At 38.1% G+C, this 22,014-nt stretch overlaps 1 protein-coding gene across 1 annotated transcript; it reads left to right on the top strand.

Annotated features, from left to right (window-relative positions):
- The first annotated feature begins 18,110 nt into the window (after positions 1-18,110).
- Positions 18,111-20,594, top strand: LOC104090643 (uncharacterized). The gene is made up of 4 exons (XM_009595797.4): positions 18,111-18,266; positions 19,457-19,586; positions 19,871-19,928; positions 20,136-20,594. Exons 1-4 carry the CDS (start codon positions 18,167-18,169, stop codon positions 20,208-20,210), a joined length of 363 nt encoding a protein of 120 aa, XP_009594092.1. The 5' UTR covers positions 18,111-18,166; the 3' UTR covers positions 20,211-20,594.
- The last annotated feature ends 1,420 nt before the right edge of the window (positions 20,595-22,014 follow it).

Raw genomic sequence — 22,014 nt, 5'->3', positions numbered from 1 at the left:
GGCTCTCGATTCTTTGGTATCCGAGGGCAATTTCCCTATTTTCAAGTAGTTTATGTACTTGTTCCTTTAATCCAAGGTTAAACTCGTTGAGTATACTTCAGCGTGGCCTTCTTATATCACCGACTTCATGAGTTATATGACTGTTCCCGAATTGAATTCATCGTTATCAACCGATGACCCAAAGTTAGCCAAACCATCAGCCTCGCTGTTTTGATCTCGGGGCACGTGTTGTAGGGTCTATTCCTTGAATTGATGAAGCGTTACCTGCAACTTGTCTAAATAACTTCGCATTTGTTCCTATTTTACTTCGACCGTCCCATTGACTTGATTTACCACGAGGAGGGAATCACACTTAGCTTCAACCACCTCGACCCTAAGGCCTTTAACTAATTCGAGACCTGCAATCATGGCCTCATACTTGGCCTCATTGTTAATCAATTTCACAGTTCTAATACACTGCCTAACTACATTCCCCGTAGGAGTTTTCTGCACGATGCCGAGCCCGGACCCCTTTGCGTTTGAGGCACCGTCCGTAAAAAGGGTCTAAATTCCCTAGGTAGTCCCCGAGACTAACAATAATTCTCTTTCGACTTTGGACAGTAAGGCCATCATAAAGTCAGCTACGAAGTCGGCTAAAATTTGAGATTTTATGGCGGTTCGGGGTCGATACTTGATATTGTACCCTGCTGATTTCGACGGCCCATTTGGCCAACCTGTCCGAGAGCTCGGGCTTGTGCATAATGTTCCTCAGTGGGTAAGAGGTTACGACACATATGGGGTGACATTGAAAGTACGGTTTTAACTTTCTGGAGGCGCTTAGCAAAGCGAGCGCCAATTTTTCCAAAGTGAGGATACCTTGCTTCGGCATCGCCTATAGTTCTACTAACATAGTAAATAGGATTTTGCATACCTTCCTCTTTCCGAACTAAGACTCCACTTACCGCCACCTCAAAAATCGATAAGTAAAGGTACAACTGTTCATCTGCCTTCGAAGTATGGAGCAAGAGGACACTCGAGAGGTACCATTTGAGCTCTTCCAAAGCTTTTTGGCATTCCGGGGTTGAGGAAAAGTTATTCTTCTTCTTCAAAAGTGAAAAAAACCGATGGCTTCTATTTGAGGACCTCGATATGAATCGGCCCAAGGTGGTTATATACTCGGTCAGCCTCTGAACAACCTTGATAGTGTCCACTACGGTGATATCTTCTATGGATTTGATTTTGTCGAAATTGATCTCGATCCCTCGACTGGATACCATGACCCCGAGGAATTTTTCGGATCCGACCCCAAATGCGTACTTTTCCGGGTTCGGCTTCATATTGTATCTCTTCAATCTATCGAAGGTTTCCTGCAAATGTTTCAAATAGTCATCTGCTCGCAGGTACTTGATTAACATCTCGTCAGTATAAACTTCCATTGATTTTCCTATATTTTCTTCGAACATCCGATTTACTATGCGTTGATAGGTGGAACCGATGTTCTTTAATCCGAATGGCATTGCGTTATAACAATAGGTGCTGAATTTAGTGATAAATGAAGTTTTTTCTTGATCGCCCGGGTCCATTCGAATTTGGTTGTACTCGGAATAGGCATTGAGAAAAATGAGTATCTTGTGCCCGCCCGGCGCGTCGATCATCCGATCGATGTTACGCAATGGAAAAGAATCCTTAGGGCATACCTTGTTTAGATCTTTATAATCCACGCACATTCTTAGCTTATTTCCTTTCTTAGGTACTACCACTATGTTGGCTAACCAGTCCGGGTACTTAACTTCCCGAATATATCCTATTTTAAGGAGTTTAGATACCTCGTCCTTGATGAATGTGTGCTTGACCTCGGCCTGCGGTCTCCTTTTCTGTTTAAGCGGGTGGAACTTCGGGTCCAGACTCAGCTTATGAGTGGTTAACTCTGGTGGGATCCATGTCACGTCAATATGGGACCAAGTGAAACAATCTATGTTAGTTATAAGAAATTCAATAAGTTTTTTCCTGAGCTCGGGAGTTAACATCGTGCCCAAGTATACCTTCCGATCGGGTAAGTGTTCTATCAATATGACTTGCTCCAGCTCCTCGACCGTCGATATGGTAGCATCAGAATCATCTGGGGCAATGAGCGACCTAGGAACTCCGTAATCATCATCATCGCCTACTTCTCGCTCTTCTGTTTCGATCGGGGCTGGTATCGGTGATTGCTATTTAATTTCTTCTTTCCTGGTCGTCTCCGTGTTCTTTGATGTCGAGACCACGGGCACTGGATCACCTCGTAGACTGTAAACATTTCTTTTGCAGTCGGCTGCTCTCCGTAAACCATCTTGATTCCTCCCGGCGTAGGGAACTTCAGTGCTTGGTGTAATGTTGAGGGTACTGCCCTCATGTTGTGAACCCATGGCCTTCCGAATAAGGCATTATAACTCATGTCCCCTTCGATCATGTAGAATTTTGTATCTTGAATCGTCCCGGTGGTATTCACTGGCGGGATTATTTCTCCTTTAGTAATTTCGCATGCCATGTTAAATCCGTTCAATAGCCGGACCGCTGACACTATTTGAACTTGTAATCCCAACTGCTCTACGACCCTCGATTTGATGATATTGGCCGAGCTACCTGGATCAATCAACACATGTTTAACTCGAGATTTATTTATAAGTACGGATATCACCAGTGCATCATTATGAGGTTGTACGATGCCCTCGGCATCCTCGTCGCTGGACGAAATGGTTCCCTCCGGGATGTAATCTCGGGTGCGCTTTTTCCTCGTGATGGATACTTTAGTGTGCTTTATCATTGGCCCATGAGAGGCATCGACCCCTCCAATGATCATGTTGATGATGTGCTGAGGTTCTTCTTGGTAGGTCTGTTTGTTGAAGTCACTGTTCCTGAAGTGGTTTTTTTGCTCGATCACTCAGAATCTCTCGGAGGTGCCTGTTATTGAACAACCGGGCAACTTCTTCCCTCAATTATCGGTAGTCCTCAGTCATGTGGCCATGAGTGCCATGATACTTACACATCAGGTTAGGATCTCTCTGGATAGGATCGGACTACAATGGTCGAGGCCACTTGGTTTCTTTGATGCGCCTAATGGCCGATACGATGCTGGCTGTATCAATGTTGAAGTTATACTATGATAATCTTGGTGCTTCCCTTCCCACGAGCGGCCTGTCAAAACCATTCTTGCTCATCAGACCTCGGCTATTGGCCCCACTGGCGCTTCTCTTCTTGTTCCTCGTGGGGTTACACTTGGGCATGTTCCCCCTTCGATCTGCATTGTATGGTTGATATACCGATTTCGGACCGGCTTTGATTCATGATCGACGACTCTCTTAGGCCTGTCATCGGTTCTGATGGGATAAACGGACCGAGAAGGGGCTCCGAGTTGGTCGTCCTCGACTCTAATATTTGACTGGTACCTATTGTGGACGTCGACCCAAGTTACCAGCGGGTACTCTACCAAATGTTTTTACAGCTGCTGTGAAAGCCAATGAGCTTCGAGAGTTAAGTCCTTGAGTAAATGCCTGAACAGACCAATCATCCGCAACCGGAGACAAGTACATCTGTTCCATTTGAAACCTTGGTACGAACTCCCTGGACATCTCGTTGTCTCTTTGCTTAACCTTGAAAAGGTACGATTTTCTGGTCTCGACCTTGATGGCCCCGGCATGAGCCTTTACAAAAGCATCCGCGAGCATAGCGAACGAATCAATGGAATTTGGGGGTAAGTTGTGGTACCATATCATCGCTCCTTTTGATAGAGTTTCCCCGAACTTCTTTAATAAAACTGACTCGATTTCATCGTCTTCCAAGTCATTACCTTTGATGGCGCATGTGTAGAAGGTCACATGCTCATTTGGATATGTGTATCTGTTATATTTTAGAATATCGGGCATACGAAACCTCTTCGGGATTGGCTTCGGTGCCACGCTCGGAGGAAAAGGTTTTGGGACAAATTTCTTAGAGTCCGGGCCTTTCAATATTAGAGGCGCTCCTGGGATTTGATCGACCCAGGAATTATATGTCTCTACCTTCTTGTCGTTTGCCTTAAGTTTCTTTTCACCTGATTCCACCCGTTTCGATAATGCTTCTAGCATTTTCATTACTTTGGGGCTGACACCGGACTCAGCTTCGCCCGGCCTTTCGAAGATCTGCTCATTTCTTCAGATGTTTTCCCGAGACGGTTCGAGTTCGACTTTGCTAGGGGCGTGGCTTTGATTTTGCAGTTGCGCTATCACCGCTTGTTGATCCTGCAATATTTCGAAGATCAATCGTAGATTGACCTCGTCACCTTCGCCTTCGGGTGCTTCTCGAGCCATTGGTCGGGCTCCTCCGCGAACGTTGTTCTCGGGGTCAGTAGGCGGGTTGGCGTCGATGGCCACCTGCAAATTAGCATCGATTGGGTCTGCAACTGGGACTCTGTTGGGATCAGTAGGGGGTACCTCATTGCTAGGAACTAGATTGTTGTTTTCGCCATGATGGCAAAACTTAGCCTCAACATTCAAGTGATCAGACTGAGAATTTGACATTTTTAAGTTGATCTGAAATTGAGACCTTAAAGAACAAGTGTAAAATTGAGTGTGTTATGGAGATTTGTATCAAACCACCACTGTTATCTTTAGCCCTACGGTAGGCGCCAAACTGTTTACCTTTAAAACGGATAACAATTAAATTTGTACGCTGTTTTAAGGATATGTGGATTGATTTAACACAAGTATTGCCTTGATATGCGTATTACAATGTGTCTATTGAATAAGAAACTTCCCCTTTATATAGTAGGGGAGGGGTGTTGTCTTGTCAGGCCCGGTGGCGGGCATCCCGTTCCAGCCTCGATTCAAAGAGTTCTCATATTCGATCTCTATCTCATACATTCATACTTCTTACTTCGTTTGACTCACCGAGAAATTGGACTGTGTGCCGACTCCGAGTTCACCTGTATACAGCATGCATAATTTTTTTTTCTTTTTCCTTTAAATTACCGATTAAAAATACAAAAATATAATTTGACCGAAATGGAACAGAAAAAAAAAACTGAAGCAGGAAATTTCCCGAAAATTGAAATAAGTGAGCGAATCAAATGGAAAATCTAAAAGGTTTTGTGCATGGTATTACACGTAAAATCAGAAAAGTGCATAGTTTCAGAATGTGGTCATAGTAGGAGTTTATTTTGTTTCTGGTCAAATTGATTATGTATGTTATTATGGAAGTCAATGATAGTTAATTACAGTAAAAATTAAGACTTTCAACTTTTTTCTTCGAAATCGAATTCTTAAAAGAAATCTGTGGGATTGTATGAAAACTTTGTCCATATTATCTTGTTCTCACGGGTAATTAGAAACCTGAAAACAGGAGCAGGGAAATATCGCATTCGCATACGTAGATGACAACAGAACATACGCATACAGTGACAAATTTCAAATCTCTCTCCTGCTGATGAGTTGCTTTCGAATTTTACAGTACCGATTTTCATGCACAATCCCAATTCCCATCTCCCAAGATATATGCGTGTTGCTTAATAACTAGTGGCGGATGGAGGATGTAATTATTTTTTTTCTTTTTTTCTTTTCTAAGGAGGATGTAATCAACTGGTCCAAGATATTGAACACAACATTTTCATCCAGAAGGGTGAACACCTAATTTTTTATCATGCTTGAATTTTCTGCACTCATCTCCCCAATATCTATTTTTCCACTTCCCCCACTCTTACTGTTTACAATTCACACTCTCACTCTCTCCTACACATACAACACAAAGTCAAAAAAAGGGAGGAGAAAAGAGGGGGACAACGAGGAAAAAGGGACGTGAAAAGAGGAGGAAGGAATCATCTTGCACCCTCAAAAATTAGTCTTTAAAGCTCATGAAAAGCTAGCCACTTTCCATCCAATTTTCAGCCAAGAAAAGTTAAAAAAACGGGCAGCAATTTTCGGCCATTAAAAGAGCCAAAAAACTCAGCAGCTGCTGCTTATCTTTTTATGGAAAAAACGGCCTCCCTCAGCCGAAAAACCAGTTGAGAGCTCAGCTAAGAATCAGCTCTTTTCCACCTCAAAACACCCCCAAAATTACATCAAACCAGCGTAAAAATCAACCAAAACAACCCCAAACCCCAGCTAGAAAACCTCCTAAAAATCAGTTTCTTTCTCCTCCAAAAACACGAAGAGATCGAGCCTAAATTCCAGCAGTTTTCTCCATTAACACCTAGCTAAACAAATGGCACAAAATACCATTGAAATCCAGCTCCTCACCTCCAAAGCACTACCAAGAAATAACTAAAGTTTCTGGGTCGAGTTGAGGTTGCCGGAGTTTCGGCTGAGGTCTCGTCCGTGGTCTGTCTGAGCATTAGGAGTCACTCTCACTTCACTAAGCTCCATCTTTTTACTCTTAAATCTGAAGTTTTATTTTTTTTCAAAAAAAGAAAATTTATAGCTTAGTTTATATTAGCTTGAGTTATGCTTGAATAAATTGTGGTGATAATCATAATCTTGTATGTGTCGATTTGGTCTTTGGTTAGAAATATTGGCATCTTTAGATTTTAAGTTACTGAATATTTTGCATATTTGTTTAAGAATGGTTTAAATGTTTATGATTTAGATCTTCTCTCTTGTTTGGTAAGTGAAATATAAAGATAAATTGTGGTATCTAAATTATACATGCTAGGAACGATATATCGCTTTTGAATTATGTTATTTTGCTTTTGAATATTATCAGTGTATGTAGATGCTTACTTATGTTTAACCAGGGTAAGAATGCACGTTATTTTCTAGTATTACTTTGGAATTGATTATTTATGTTTACAGTGGTACTATAATTATATTAATTTTAAGGCAACTGAAGTATAAAGGTAATTGAAATGGACCATGAAAGTTTTAGTTGATAAAGTGATGATAACAAGAATTGGGTTTTGCTTTTGAACTATTATTTGTTGTGGGTTTGATTTGAATTTTTGAAAAAGAAAGCATGTGTGAGATTAGGTAAAAGAGTTGGTCTAACTCCACGATTCCCTTAATTTTAGTCTGTTAATTACTTATAAGTTGATAATCCCGTCAACTGTAATAATATCTAAGTGATATACTTCCTCTACAATAAATTTCATACCTCATGACTTTACAATAATCTCAAAATTAGTTTAGGAAAAATAATTAACAATATCGCTAGGCAACTAGTAGGCGCACTTTAATTTTTTTTATTCACAGACTCGCTTGCGTAGCGTGATGTTTAATATTTAGTAAATTAATTCTATAATCTCAATAGCTTAACTATTTCCTAACTTAATTAATCTCTTGTTCTAATCGTGGATTCGCTTGCGTAGAGCGATAGTGGCATTTAATAATTTCCTAAACTAATTTTCTTAATCACAAATGTAGTAATTTCTCAAAAGTACTATAATTATTTGATTGTCTAGATACCTTCTCCATCATGATTTAAACCTAGAAGAATAAACCTCATGCCAGATATTCCTAGTAGGTTCGCTTTATTTGCATCACGACATTTGACTTAGCAAGGGTCGGCACAGGAGTCGAGTTCTGTTTTAGGACACGTACCTTGTTGAGACCATTACATCATGTTATGTACTATTTGTTGCATTATTTGGGAGGCTTGCACGTTGATCGATTTTAGCATAAATCAGTTGAATAAACAGAGAAAAAAAAAGGAAAAAATGATGTGGTCTAGTGCGAATAGTTTTTAAAGATTAATTTTTATTAAAAAAAAAAAAGAACATAGTCGGTTTTGACCGAACTACGTAGGTCTGATTCTCACCGGATGTGAGATAGCTAGGCAAACCTCATCGGTTCCGGCCCCAATTTTCAAAAAAAAATTCAAAAATATTTTTCCTTTCCTTTATTCCCTCTTTAGAATTCTTTCCTTAGAAAATCCAAAGAAAAAATCCAAAAATATTTTTCTTCTTTTACGAAGTCTTTCATTCAAAAAAAAAGAACAAAAAAATTTCAAATCAAAATCCAAAATATTTTCTTCCTTCTTTAGAATTCCTTCTTTTTAAAAAAAATAAAAAAATTCAAAATTCCATAAAAAGAAAAAGAACTCAAAAAAAAAAATATTTAAAAGTCTTTATATATATATATATATATATATATATATATATATATATATAATGGGTCAGTCTATTTTCGATCTCCCTGAACTATGTAATGATCTGATTAATGTGGCGACATGATACGTAGGCAACCCACAAAAGGTTCGATCAAAATATTTTTCAACGATTCTAAGATGGGGGATCAAAATGAGGTGTGAGGGAAAAGAAAAAAAAATGGTGATAATGTTAGGAGCGTGGCATATTACGTGTGATTCGTATCTATAAAATGCCTAACCCTAACACGTTTGTTGTCTCTTATATAGTAAGCTTAAGGTGGTTGATTTGTGGTGAAACTAGCAACACATCATTACTTCACCAGATCAAAGAGAACGATAGTAATGGATAACAGTGATAAAATTGATTTGCTCAGTGACAATCCCCAGGGTCCGTCAGTTGAGCAAGAATCGGAGGAAATAAGAAAATTGAGGCAACAACTGTCTGATGTATATCAAGCTTGGGTTTCTGGTCAGCCTTCATCCCAGGGTCCCTCGGAGGGAACTTTCACCGTACCCCGGGCTACTCAACCCCCGCTCCATGTAGTAAGCGATCATATTCTACCACCATGGTATGTGCTAAACTACAACCTCCATGCTGCCCTTGGTACCTCTAATATACGACCTCCAGTCACACCGGTGAGGAACACCCCTCTCGTCGTGTCTGGCGCACTGGTATATACAATCCCGCCACCACCTTCTGGGACAAGGCCAAACAACGATCCACCATCTCATGCTTATGATGGCCAATACTACTCTCCAAATATGACTTTCAGGGTCTCGGCTCCATACAATCAGACTCCTCAATATGAGTCACCAGTGGAAAATGAAAAGCCCGCCAAGACAGTTGAGCCGGATGAGATGGCTTGGAAAATGAAAAGTCTTGAACAACATATATGTCGTGGTACACTATTATCCTGAGGTCCGCCAATCATATATGCTTCCTGAGGTCCCACAACACTATTACCCCCATCAAGATGCTTCTTATGTCGTGGCACAACATCCCTATGCGGTGATGAACGCGCGATCTTACACGCCGCTACAAGATTATACACAAAACTGAGCTCCACCTCCCAAAAATGCTTGTCCCTACCAAGCTCCATATAATTCCCAACCAAATATTCCCCAATACAATCCTCTCCCAATAGATCCCCTCAGAAGGAATCAGTTCACCCCTATTGGTGAATCATACTCTAGTCTGTTCTAAAAAGTTAGTTAGGCTAGGTCTGTTGTAGCCAGTGTCCCCGAACCGGCCAAACCCTGACTCCACCTCGCACTGAGCTGATGCTAGATGTAAATACCATTCCGGAGTAGTAGGACATGATACTGAATATTGTTGGACTCTCAAAAGAGCAGTGGAAGACCACATCAAGGTCAAGGCAATAGTTCTTCAGGACGAGGAGGCTCATAATGTGACAAGCAATCCCATGCCTGCTCACACCAATGGGCCAGTCGTTGGAATGATTTGTGAAAATGAAGAATTTGATCAGGCACTGAAGTCCATTGCAGCCATTGACGGGACAGAAGAAAAGCCAAAAAATGGTCGCCAAACCTGAAAGTCCCCTATTAAACGGGAGTCTCAGTAGCCGGTCTTGCTATCCTTTCCACATTCAGATTATTTCAGGGTATGATCCGGATGTTTAACTTTGTTGTCTTACTTTCCAATGTAAACCCTTCTATCTTTAAAATTTAAAATTTTAAAAAAAATCAAATGAAATTAATATTTCATTGTCTGGGAATGTCTCTTTTCTTAATCTTGTCACTTTTCTTATTCTCTTTTCAGTGCTGTTAAATGCAGATTTTGATGACATGACATGCCTGCGGACTTCAGGCCCAAATCCTAAAATACTGTCAGACTTTGAAATAATGAATGAAAAAACAGAATGCAATGAAGATAATTTTAAGGAAATAAAATAAAGAATCAAAAATGTCAAAAGGTCCATACATTGTAATGGGAGTACTGCCAAAAGAGAGTGTTGTACTTGGGAAAGATCGAAGGAAATATCCCTCAAACAATGTCAACGCAAGTGCAGTCAAAAGGTACTATGTTTGATCCTCTATATAACATTAATGTTCTCTGGTTGGGATGAAAAATGATTTCTTTCTCACTATCCAAATACTATCAACCTTTTGCAAACCCTTTAAGTCGGTTCCCTTTTCTTTGATTACCCTCTTTGAGACTTGGAAGTTATTATTGAGGAAAAAAAATAAGGAAAAATAGAGAAAACAAAACAAAATAGAAGAAAAAAAACTACGTTCGACTTGATTTTGAAAGGATACATAGGTAGCCTCTCTCTGGGGTTCAGTCACACCAAAACAAAAATCTAAATTCCCCCAAAAGTGAAACTGGGGCAGATGTTATAATGATTCGGCGATGGTTTCGTCTGAAAAGTTTCAAAGTTGTAATTCAATCCAAATTCTTTTTACCCCAAATCATGTTCAAGTCCTTCCGATCAATCGACAAAGAGATTCAAAATGGGAGGATACAGTTACTTGGATATGATGCAATCATATGAGAGAAATAAAATGAGAGGGTCTTATTGGTGAAAAACCCCATGGGCACGTATGGCGATGGTAAGCAGAGAAATTAAAATAAGAGAGTCTTGTTAGTGAAAACACGCAAAGAGCACTATAAGGCGATGGTGAGAAGAGAGAGGTCAACTGGTGAAAACCCACAAAGGGCGCCACTGATCGAAAAGAAGATCCTCACAACCATTGGCATCGACACAATCATGGGTAAGGTTTCTCGATTTTGAGGAAAAAGTTGTGATGAATTTCTAAGAGTCGGACGGTTTACACAGATCAGGCATCCAGTCCAAAAGGCATGTCATGTTCATTGAAGTCTGCATGTACTTCAAATAAGTCCTTTCCTTTCCCCGAAAGGGATACCTCTTGTCTATATTCATTGTCCATTTCATTGTTGTTGTTCTTTGAATCCCTTTCGGTCTAACTCTGTTCCAAAAACTAAGGCAAAGAAGGGATGGCAAGACTGATTTATAAGGCTCTCGTTTGATATAAGCTAATATGCAAAAAAGGCACCCAGACTCGGCAGGGGCATCAAGTCGATCCCGACTGGCCATGGCGGCCGGTGCTTAGAAATCAAAAACTCTTGTAAGGAGGAAATCAAATTGAAAGTACCTACAAGGCAAAATGAAGTTGAATAGGTTAAGTCCCAAGTGGCTAACCGTTTTGGCAAAGTTTGAAAAGCCAAAGGTTCCCCAATGCTCTGAAAGTTTTGGAGGAAAGAAGTCGAAAGTGAAATGCCACAAAGGCAAAAATAAAGTTGAAAAGGTTAAGTCCCATGCGACCAACTGTCATGTAAAAGTTTGAAAAGTCAAAGGCTCTTTGGGGCCATAAATGCAAGTGGTATTCACGAAACATCTAGTGGCAGGTTGAAATCATCATCAAAAGAAGATGGGCACAAAGCCAAGTTGCTAAAGATATCAAGGCCACAAACCGGCCACCACTTTTTAAAACTCACAGTTTTTCTTTGTTTGCAGCAGGAACAAAGCAGTGCAGAATGGCGATTCCTAAAGAACGAATGTCACCAAAGGTGAGTTTCGCAAAATCTTTATTTTCTTTTATTTTCAGCATGCATCACTATTATAGATTATTTTCGTAGCTTAACCCATGTAGAACCTTTTCGCCTAGAGGGATTCAGCTCATAGTTCTGGGTAGAAGTACTCTTCGCCCAGGCTGTTTTTCGTAGCTTAACCCAGGTAGAGCCTTTTCTCCTGGGGGGATCCATCTCATATTTCCGGGTATAAGTACTCTTCGCTCAGGTTGTTTTACGTATCTTAACTGAGGTATAACCTTTTCGCCAAGGGGGATCCAGCTCATATTTTTGGGTAGAAGTACTCTTCGCTCAGGTTGTTTTACGTAGCTTAACCCGATAGAACCTTTTCTCCTACGGGGATTCAGCATTTTCAGTAATACAGGGCACCAATCCGTGGTTACATTTCATTTTCAGTAATACAAGGCGCCAACCCTTGGTTACATTTTCTTTTCAATAATACAGGGCACCAACCCCTGGTTATATTTTCTTTTCAATAATACAGGGCACTAACCCTTGGTTATATTTTCTTTTTCGTAATACAGGGCACCATCCCCTAGTTACATTTTATTTTTCGTAATACAGGGCGCAAACCCCTGGTTATATTTCCTTTTTCGTAATATAGGGCGCCAACCCCTGATTACATTCCTTTTCAGTAATACAAGGTGCCAATCCCTGATTACTTTTCCTTTTCAATAATATAGGGCGTCAACCCCTGGTTACTTTTCCTTTTCAGTAATACAGGGTGCTAACCCCTGGTTATATTTTCTTTTCAGTAATACAGGGCGCCAACCCCTAGTTATATTTCCTTTTCAGTAATACAAGGCGCCAACCCCTAGTTACATTTCCTTTTCAGTAATACAGGGTGCCAACCCCTGGTTACATTTCCTTTTCAATAATACAGGGCGCCAACCCCTGGTTATATTTCCTTTTCCGTAATACATGGCGCCAACCCCTGGTTATATTTTCTTTTCCGTAATATAGGGCGCCAACCCCTGGTTACATTTCCTTTTGCGTAATATAGGGCGCCAACCCCTGGTTACATTTCCTTTTCAGTAATACAAGGCACCAATCCCTGGTTACATTTCCTTTTCAGTAATACAGGGTGCCAACCCCTGGTTACATTTCCTTTTCCGTAATACAGGGCGCCAACCCCTGGTTACATTTCCTTTTCAATAATACAGGGCGCCAACCCCTGGTTATATTTTCTTTTCCGTAATACAGGGCGCCAACCCCTGGTTATATTTCCTTTTCCGTAATATAGGGCGCCAACCCCTGATTACATTTTCTTTTCCGTAATATAGGGCGCCAACCCCTGGTTACATTTCCTTTTCAGTAATACAGGTCGCCAACCCCTGGTTACATTTTATTTTCAGTAATGCAAGGCACCAACCCTTAGTTATATTTCCTTTTCAGTTATACAGGGCACCAACCCCTGGTTACATTCCCTTTTCAGTAATACAGGGCACCAACCCCTGGTTACATTTTCTTTTCAGTAATATAGGGGGCCAACCCCTGGTTACATTTCTTTTTCAGTAATAAAGGGCACCAACCCCTGGTTACATTTTCTTTTATGTAATACAGGGTGCCAACCCCTGGTTACATTTCCTTTTCAATAATACAGGGCTCCAACCCCTGGTTACATTTCCTTTTCCGTAATACAGGGCGTTGACCCCTGGTTGCATTTACTTTTTTATAATACAGGGCACCACCCCCTGGTTACATTTCCTTTTCAGTAATACAGGTCGCCAACTCCTGGTTATATTTCCTTTTCCATAATATAGGGCACCATCCCCTGGTTACATTATATTTTCAGTAATACAAGGCGCCAACCCTTGGTTACATTTCCTTTTCAGTAATACAGGGTACCAATCCCTGGTTACATTCCCTTTTTAGTAATACAGGGCATCAACCCCTTATTATATTCCCTTTTCAGTAATACAGGGCGCCAACCCCTGGTTATATTCCTGTTCGGTAATATAGGGTAACAACCCCTAGTTACTTTTTTTTTATAGTAATATAGGGTACCAACCCGTGGTTGCATTCCTTCCTAGTAATATAGGGCACAAACCCCTGGTTACATTTTCTTTTCCGTAATACAGGGTACCAACCCGTGGTTACATTTCCTTACCAGTATCAGGGTATACCAATCCCTAGTTGTGTTTTCCGACATAGGGTCACCACTCCCTAGTCTCCTTACCAGTATATGGTATACCAATCCCTAGCTATACTTTCCAACATAGGATCTTCATTCCCTAATTGATGTGAGCTTAAATGTAGGGTACACCACTCTCTAGTTGATTTGAGCTTAAATGTAGGGTACACCACTCCCTGACATCTTTATTAATATATGGTACGCCATTTCTTAGTTGCATTTCTCCAACATAAGGTACATCAATCCTTAGTTAAGACATCATTTTGACAAGAAGGGTACACCATTCAAAAAAAATAATCATCTTCATGTTTTCTCAGGGTATACCATTTCCGACACTTTAGTGCTTTTAATAGATAAGTAGTTTAGAATTTTGTTACAATAACTCACGAAATTTTTCTAGTGAAAATTGGGGCAGAAAAATTTCGTTCGCTTGTTTGTTTTGGTGTCTGACCAGGTTTTACCTCGAGGCACAGGGTTCGAGATGACCAAAAGAAGAATTCTCAATCCAGAATAAAGAAATGAAAAGAAAAAGAAGTGAATCTAGAATGCAGAAGCGGATGAAAAGATGTGAACTGCTCAAGACATGACCGAAGTCACGAGTATTGCATTTCCCGTCTTCATCAGAAGAGGCCGTAGAAGAATGAACTGGCACCTGCAACTAGCAAGCATCAAGGTTCAGATCAGAGTCTGCGTGAAGAACCAGTCAAGATTCAAGATCAAGTTTTAGAAGACTTATAAATAGGAATCTTGTAACTCATAGCTGATAGGCTTGTTTAGTTTCTTTTGATTTTGATGTAATAACAGGACCACAGACCGGAGCCTCGACGGAACCTCACTTGACTCTCCAACTCATCATTCCATCACTCTCCTTGAACTACACGCGATCTGATTCCCTTATAACCCGGGATATGTAGGTTGTCCAAAACCAACACTCGGTTGCACTCTTTTCTCTTGTCTCTTCCCTTTTAAATAATGGTATGGCCAAAAATTAGTCATATCGCTCATCTTTTCTTTGCCTGAAAACTCTTCATGTTTGCAAGCAAAGAGGGACATGCTGTGAGCACCTAAATTTTTACCATGCTTGAATTTTCTGCAATCATCTCCCCAATACCTATTTTTTCACTTCCCCCACTCTTACTCTTTATAACTCACACTCCCACTCTCTCTTACAGATACAACAAAAAGTCAAAAAAGGGAGGAAGAAATAGAGGGACAACGAGGGAAAAGGGGCATGAAAAGAGGAGGAAGGAATCATCTTGCACCCTCAAAAATCAGTCTTTAAAGCTCATGAAAAGCTGGCCACTTTCCATTCAATTTTTAGCCAAGAAAAGCTCAAAAAACGGGCAGCAATTTTTGGCCATTAAAATAGCCAAAAAACTAAGCAGCTACTGCTTATCTTTTCCTGAAAAAAACGGTCTCCCTCAGCCCGAAAATCAGTTGAAAGCTCAGCTAAAAATCAGCTCTTTTCTACCTCAAAACACCCCAAAATCACGTCAAACCAGCATGAAAATCAGCCTAAACAACCCCAAACCCCAGCTGAAAAACCTCCTGAAAATCAACTTCTTTCTCCTCCAAAAACACGAAGAGATCGAGCCTAAATTCCAGCAGTTTTCTCCAATAAAACCCAACTAAAAAGATGACACAAAATACCATTGAAACCCAGCTCCTCACCTCCAAAGCACTACCAATAAATAGCTAAAGTTTCTGGGTCGAGTTGAGGTTGTCGGAGTTTCGGCTGAGGTCTCGTTCGTGGTCTGTCTGAGCATTAGGAGTCACTCTCACTTCACTAAGGTCCATCCTTTTACTCTTAAATCTGAAGTTTTGTTTTTATTTTTTTGAAAAAGAAAATTCATAGTTTAGTTTATATTAGCTTGAGTTATGCTTGAATAAATTGTGGTCGTAATCATAATCTTGTATGTGTCGATTTGGTCTTTGGTTAGAAATATTGGCATTTTTAGATTTTAAGTTATTGAATATTTTGCATATTTGTTTAGGAATGGTTTAAATGTTTATGATTTGGATCTTCTCTCTTGTTTGGTAGGTGAAATGTAAAGATAAATTATGGTATCTAAATGATACATGTTAGGAATGATATATGGCTTTTGACTTATGTTATTTTGCTTTTGAATATTATCAGTGTATGTAGATGCTTAGTTATGTTTAACCAGGGTAAGAATACACGTTATTTTCTAGTATTACTTTGGAATTGATTATTCATGTTTAGAGTGGTACTATAATTATATTAATTTTATGACAACTGAAGTATAAAAATAATTGAAATGGGCCATGGGAGTTTTAGTTGATAAAGTGATGATAACAAGAATTGGGTTTTGCTTTTGAACTATTATTTGTTGTGGGTTTGATTTGATTTTTTGGTAAAGAAAGCATATGTGAGATTAGGTAAACGAGCTGGTCCAACTCTACGATTCCCTTAATTTTAGTCCGTTAATTATTTGTAAAGTTGATAATCCCATCAACTGCAATAATATCTAAGTGATATACTTCCTCCACAATAAATTCATACCTCATGATTTTACAATAATCTCAAAATTAGTTTAGGAAAAATAATCAACAATATCGCTAGGCAACTAGTAGGCGCACTTTAACTTTTTTTATTCATGGACTCGCTTGCGTAGCGTGATGTTTAATATTTAGTAAATTAATTCTATAATCTCAATAGCTTAATTATTTTCTAATTTAATTAATCTCTTTTCTAATCGCGGATTCGCTTGCATAGCGCGATAGTGGCATTTAATAATTTTCTAAACTAATTTCCTTAATCACAAATGTAGTAATTTCTCAAAAGTACTATAATTATTTGATTGTCATGATTCCGGATTCGCTTGCGAGGCGCCATTCTGATAAGTTAATTAATTTCGTTTTCGATCACGCATTCATTTGCGTAGCATCGTCATGACAACGTAATATTCTCCAAGTCATTCTTTAGTAATCCTAATAATCAAGCAATAAAAGCGGACATAGGTAAAACATGAGAACCAATAAAACACAGGTTATCCAAAAATAATATAAGTCAAATGTAGTCAATAAAGCGACTGTGCTAGAACCAAGAGATTCGGAGAATGCCTTACACCTTCTTCCCGGTCAACATAATTACTTATCCGGACTTTATTTTTGCAGACTAATAATAATATAGTCAAACATTCCTTTGACTAGAGATTCAAATAAAAGGTACTTGGAACACCCAAAAACTCAATTCCAAGTGGCGACTCTGTAAATAAAACAATCCCTATTCAAGTTTGTCACTTTAAATGAAAATATTCTTTAATCCACAACAATCGATAAAACGCGTATATCTTTTTTGGGGTAAAAAAAGGGGTGTGACAAGGAGCACAAATATATACTTTAAAAATCACTTATGTTTAAAAAAATACATACCAAATTCTGACAGTAATTTCTAAAATGAATTAATAATAAGAACCTAAGGATTGAACCATCAAATTAAAATTTTAAGTCCAAATTAATAATAGTACGAAATTTGCAAAATTCCAGTCATTGTTGATATTGCAAGCTGCTTTCAAAGGTCTCCTTCCAATTTACCCAAAAAACAAAAAAAAATGAAGAATTAATCCAAATAGCCGCTCACCCAAACGCTTAAATTAAAAATAATCTGTAGAGGTATATTATATGTGTATAATTATATATAATTAATTTATAAATTATGTATATGACTAGATTAAATAAACAATGAATATGACCGGCTATTTGCGTAAAAATCCCCAAAAAATAGACAACAATAAACAGTAAGGACAACAATTCTCGACCCCTATGTTATTTACAATCACAAAAACTAAAACGGAGTTAACAAGATAAATTAAGTCTAGTTTCTAAGGATCTGGCCAATCAATTATCGTAAGCAGCCTAACAATTAAAGAAAACAAGTTATATATCACAAATGGCAAAATATTGGCAATAACTGACTTAAATATTGCCAGTGATGGTTTCTCAAAACAGCAAGATCGGGGTCTCGATGAAATGATAGATACAAAAGCTTGCAATACTAATTTATATCTTACAAGGTTGAATTTTCTTTGGTGAAAAATCTTTTGGTAATTCTCATTACAACTCTCGTTACAAGGGAAATTGTACCATATATTTTTATGAGGCAAAAACTAATTGTCTAAATATTACTATTATTTAGAAATGAGAGTTGGGTGTACAAACAAGGATATGAACATGGGTAAATTTGATATTTTAAAAATAAATTCTGCTTTTGTTTTCTCAATTTTGCCCCTACCTTTTATGACAAAAGCTTTGCCAATTGGGGGTTTAACGGTATTTACATTCGCTCCTTTGTTAATATCGAATCCCCGCTCATATTCTAACAGTGTTCTTCATTAGCTTTTTCATAAACGAGCCCAGTTCTCAATCCTATGCCTCTACTGATTTTGCCTGCAATTGCTCTTTCACTATTTTCATCGGAAGCTGCTGAATCTGAGAGGAGACTTTTTTGTTACTTCGCTCAGCTCTCCGGTATTCTTCTTCTTCCACTTTCTTTTTTCCTTTTTTTTGGGTGGATTTCATAGGGGAATTTTCCATATCCTCTGTTTGTTAGCCATGTCTATATTTCAATTTTCAATGTGAAATTTAGGGGTTTTATGTTCTGGTTTGATTTAATCTATGCATGTTTGGAAATTGATACCTAGATGTATGATTTTGAACATTTGATAAATACAAATCTGACATTTTAAATAAAACTTAACCTCAAAAGTTATTATTCCTAGAAGAACTCGACAAGATTATTCTCTTTTTCCACTTTTCGTCACCTCTGGTTGCTTCAAAGTTCTAGCAACTGGTGGTTTTTTCCTTTTTTTTTATTTGGGTTTCACCATATTCTGAGATTTGTTAGTTTTGGTCTTTCAATGATCTGTTTGAACAGTCTTCAGGACTTTTCTGGATTTTCTGCAATTTTTTTTGATTTTTTTATTATTCTTTTCTGGTGTGTGCATAGCCAAACATTTATACAAAGCCTTCACAACATTTTAAACAAGTATTTCAGTAATGAATATGGCTGAAGTTCTTGATTGTTCTGCCCTAATCGACCCCTTCATTTAACGGGTATTTTCCGATTCATCGAGAAGTTGATAGAACCATAGTGAAAGCACCAGTGGATAGAAATTGTTGCATAGCAGTCGTTCTGACGGGTTCATTGTCTTTGCTGGGCTTCCCTTTGCATTAGATTATTTGTTCTGTATCTTCAATAGCATTTTCTAATCTTGAGTACGACCATTTTTTTTTGAAGAATTTTCACGGGTTTAATGGCCACCATCTTCTTCTCTTTTTCCTTCTTTTCTTTCTAATTTATGTACTAAAACGACAGGGAGATGCTGCTTTATATGTACTTGGCCGTGTGAATGTAGTTTAGTGTATGAAGAATATCCTATAATTCTTGCTAGGAGAATAGGAATATCTCTTTATTAGGGTATTAGTGTATACTCAAATTTGTCCCCTCATATATATCTTTTCAAAGTACAACATTACACCAAGATCGTGGTATATACTGGTTTATCACCGCAAACTAGATTCAACTCAACAACAAAATAGATCCCGCTTATCCACTAGCGTTGGAGCTGATCAATTGGTATAGGATCTTTAGTATTATTCTTTAAAGTTAATCTGCACATCATATTGATATTGAAATACCCTATATGTTGTGACGACAGGGCAAAAACAAACATATACATGTTTGCAAGTTATGCATCACGCAGCTACTTACGGTCTTCCGCCTCTCTCACAGTGTTTCCTGTTCAACAACGAATTATACCCATTGCAGAAATTCTGTCAAAAACTTCTGTAAGTTTAGTAGATATCCAAATCTGTATAAGTTTATTTATATAACATAGATAACCAACATGTGATTTTCTTTTCGTTGAGAGTGGGATTTTTCATGTTGAGGCAGAAATATAAATATCCAATGACATGCAGAAGTTTTATGTAAGGAAAGAAGGGAATTTGACTGCACCCATTTTAAACAATGGACAAATAAGTTCATCGATATTATGGTTTTGCCATGCTTATAAGTTTCATTTTAAGAAAATAGATCACATATGTACAGATATTAAACTATCTTTTTGCAGGTGCACATTCCAAATTGATTTACTGATGGTAGTGGCTCGACAACTACAATTATTTCTGGTAATCTAGCTGAAAAAATGCTTTACATTGGTTATTTATTTGTATTATTGTACTTTATAAATGTTCTCAGTTTGTTGTTTCTATTGAAGCTATGTGGGCCATGATTGAATCATTTTTAGAATGTAAAATATGCATATATTATACTTTCATTTTAGCTTCATTTTACCGGGTAATTTAGATCTAAAATTTGGCTTCTTGCATTTTCAGAATTCATTTGGGAAAAATCATCCTGGAGAAGTTCTAACAATATGCGTGCAAGTCTATCAATTTTGTCCTACGTAGAAAAGGAACACATCTTTCCACCGGGTATTGGCGGAAACATAAAAGAAACTCAAGCTTCTAAGTACTAATGAGGTAGAAATGGAAGCAGCGGTTGTGATATCTGAATCTTCTAAGCACAAGGCTGAAGCTAGAAGATTGAGTCCCCCAAAGTATCTGTAGTTGAGGATTGAGATTACTTATATTCTCTGACTTCTAAATTGATGTGATTATAATATTATGCAGCTTAGATTATGCTTCCTTCCTTACAATTCTGATTGTCTTTTTTTTGCACTAACTTATGTTTTCCAAAGTCAGGAAGTATCAACCTTTTTTGGGGATCTTTTGCTACTGAAAAAGAAAACCTTTTTGGGTTCTCAATTGAATGCTAAAGTCTCATTCCCCCTACTCTTCACAATATTATTTCTAATGTAAGTTAATCGAGTGAACTTGTGAATGAAAAGGGAATGTATCACTGCCAACATGCGCTATTTTTAAGAATGAGTTGATGCAGGCTACAAAAGCATTATGTGGTGGTGGTGATCGATCATTAAGAACTAGGGAGGATGATTATGCTGGTTATGAAAGTTTTTGGTTGCCTCAGTGTTCTACATTTACAGGTAAAGCAATGTGCCACTTTATTTTACGTTAGTTCAAACTAGTTTTGCCTTTAAATATATGAGATTAGTTGATCTTAGTAGATATTTACATCTATTTCATCTTGGTTTAGTTGTCGAGAGACTTTTCAATAAGCAATATGACATTACATATGTTAACTTTTCAAATTTCTTCTAGCTTAACCTAAGCACTTTGAGGTAGAATTTTCCTGCAGCGATTTTTCCAGTCAAAGTTTCTTTTAATGTGTTCCAGCTACATTTATTTTGAACATTTAGGAAATTCATATTATATTTTAGTATATGCAAGGGTAGAGTAACTCACTAATGTTCAAAATACAATATGAGGCTTATGGGTTGTGTTCCATAAAAATTGGCTACTAAGGTTAGTACTACAGCTCCAGCTCAGAGGCAAAACCAGGATTGAGGCTTATGGGTTGTGTTGTACTGAAGATACAAACAGTTTATGTATTTTTTCCGGTATTATGTCTGTAATATTTATATGTTAATGGTTTCACTAGACACTGCACTTATGCCTTCTTCACATATGGTATATATAAAAGTACGCAATAGCAAATATTGTTGTGCTCTTGTGCAAAATTACTTTAAATGCTTAATTATTGGAAGTAAGATGACTCTGGTATGTACTAAATCATCACCAGTGCATCTTTGACGCCTACCACTCAAATTTTATAAATAACTTCATATATTATGTGAACAAAATTCCATATTCAAGGATGCTGCTTCACGAGTATAAAATTGCCTTTTACTCCTTCATTGTTTTCACTCTCTTTTTTGACTACTTTGTCGTGTAAATATGATCTGATGCTAATATTGATGTTATTGAAGTTGAAACCAATACATCACGTGTTTCATCCAAATAGATATTCAGATTTCTTTTGAAAGTATAGAGTTTTTTTTTTGTAGGCCAGAAAGGCAAAACCATTAGATTCCTGATGGAAGAACTGCCTCAGGCAGTAGGACATCATGACAGCAACACACCACGACACCAGTAGTAGTTTAGCAGTTACCCAACATGGTTTCTACCCTAAAATCAGAATGCAAATAAAACAAATAGACCTCTTACGTGTTTAGTTTGCTTCTGCCAGCTCCCATTGTTGGTGCATGCTTGCTTCTTTCCTCTTAATTCTATAATAATATAATTCATCCATAAATTGCAGCAGTTACGTCCATTTAATGAAGGATATAGGCAG

Source organism: Nicotiana tomentosiformis, chromosome 3 (assembly GCF_000390325.3).
Source record: "Nicotiana tomentosiformis chromosome 3, ASM39032v3, whole genome shotgun sequence".
Taxonomy (NCBI): Eukaryota; Viridiplantae; Streptophyta; class Magnoliopsida; order Solanales; family Solanaceae; genus Nicotiana; species Nicotiana tomentosiformis.
The sequence above is the reverse complement of the archived record's forward strand: the minus strand, read 5'-3'. Positions and strand labels throughout refer to the sequence as shown.

What these genes read in the sequence shown, in the direction of transcription:
- LOC104090643 (XM_009595797.4), top strand. Translation starts at nt 18,167, where the DNA reads ATGCCTCTACTGATTTTGCCTGCAATTGCTCTTTCACTATTTTCATCG. An exon ending in TTACTTCGCTCAGCTCTCCG is followed by an intron (nt 18,267 to 19,456) that starts GTATTCTTCTTC and finishes TTGTGACGACAG; the next exon opens with GGCAAAAACAAACATATACA. An exon ending in AAATTCTGTCAAAAACTTCT is followed by an intron (nt 19,587 to 19,870) that starts GTAAGTTTAGTA and finishes ATCTTTTTGCAG; the next exon opens with GTGCACATTCCAAATTGATT.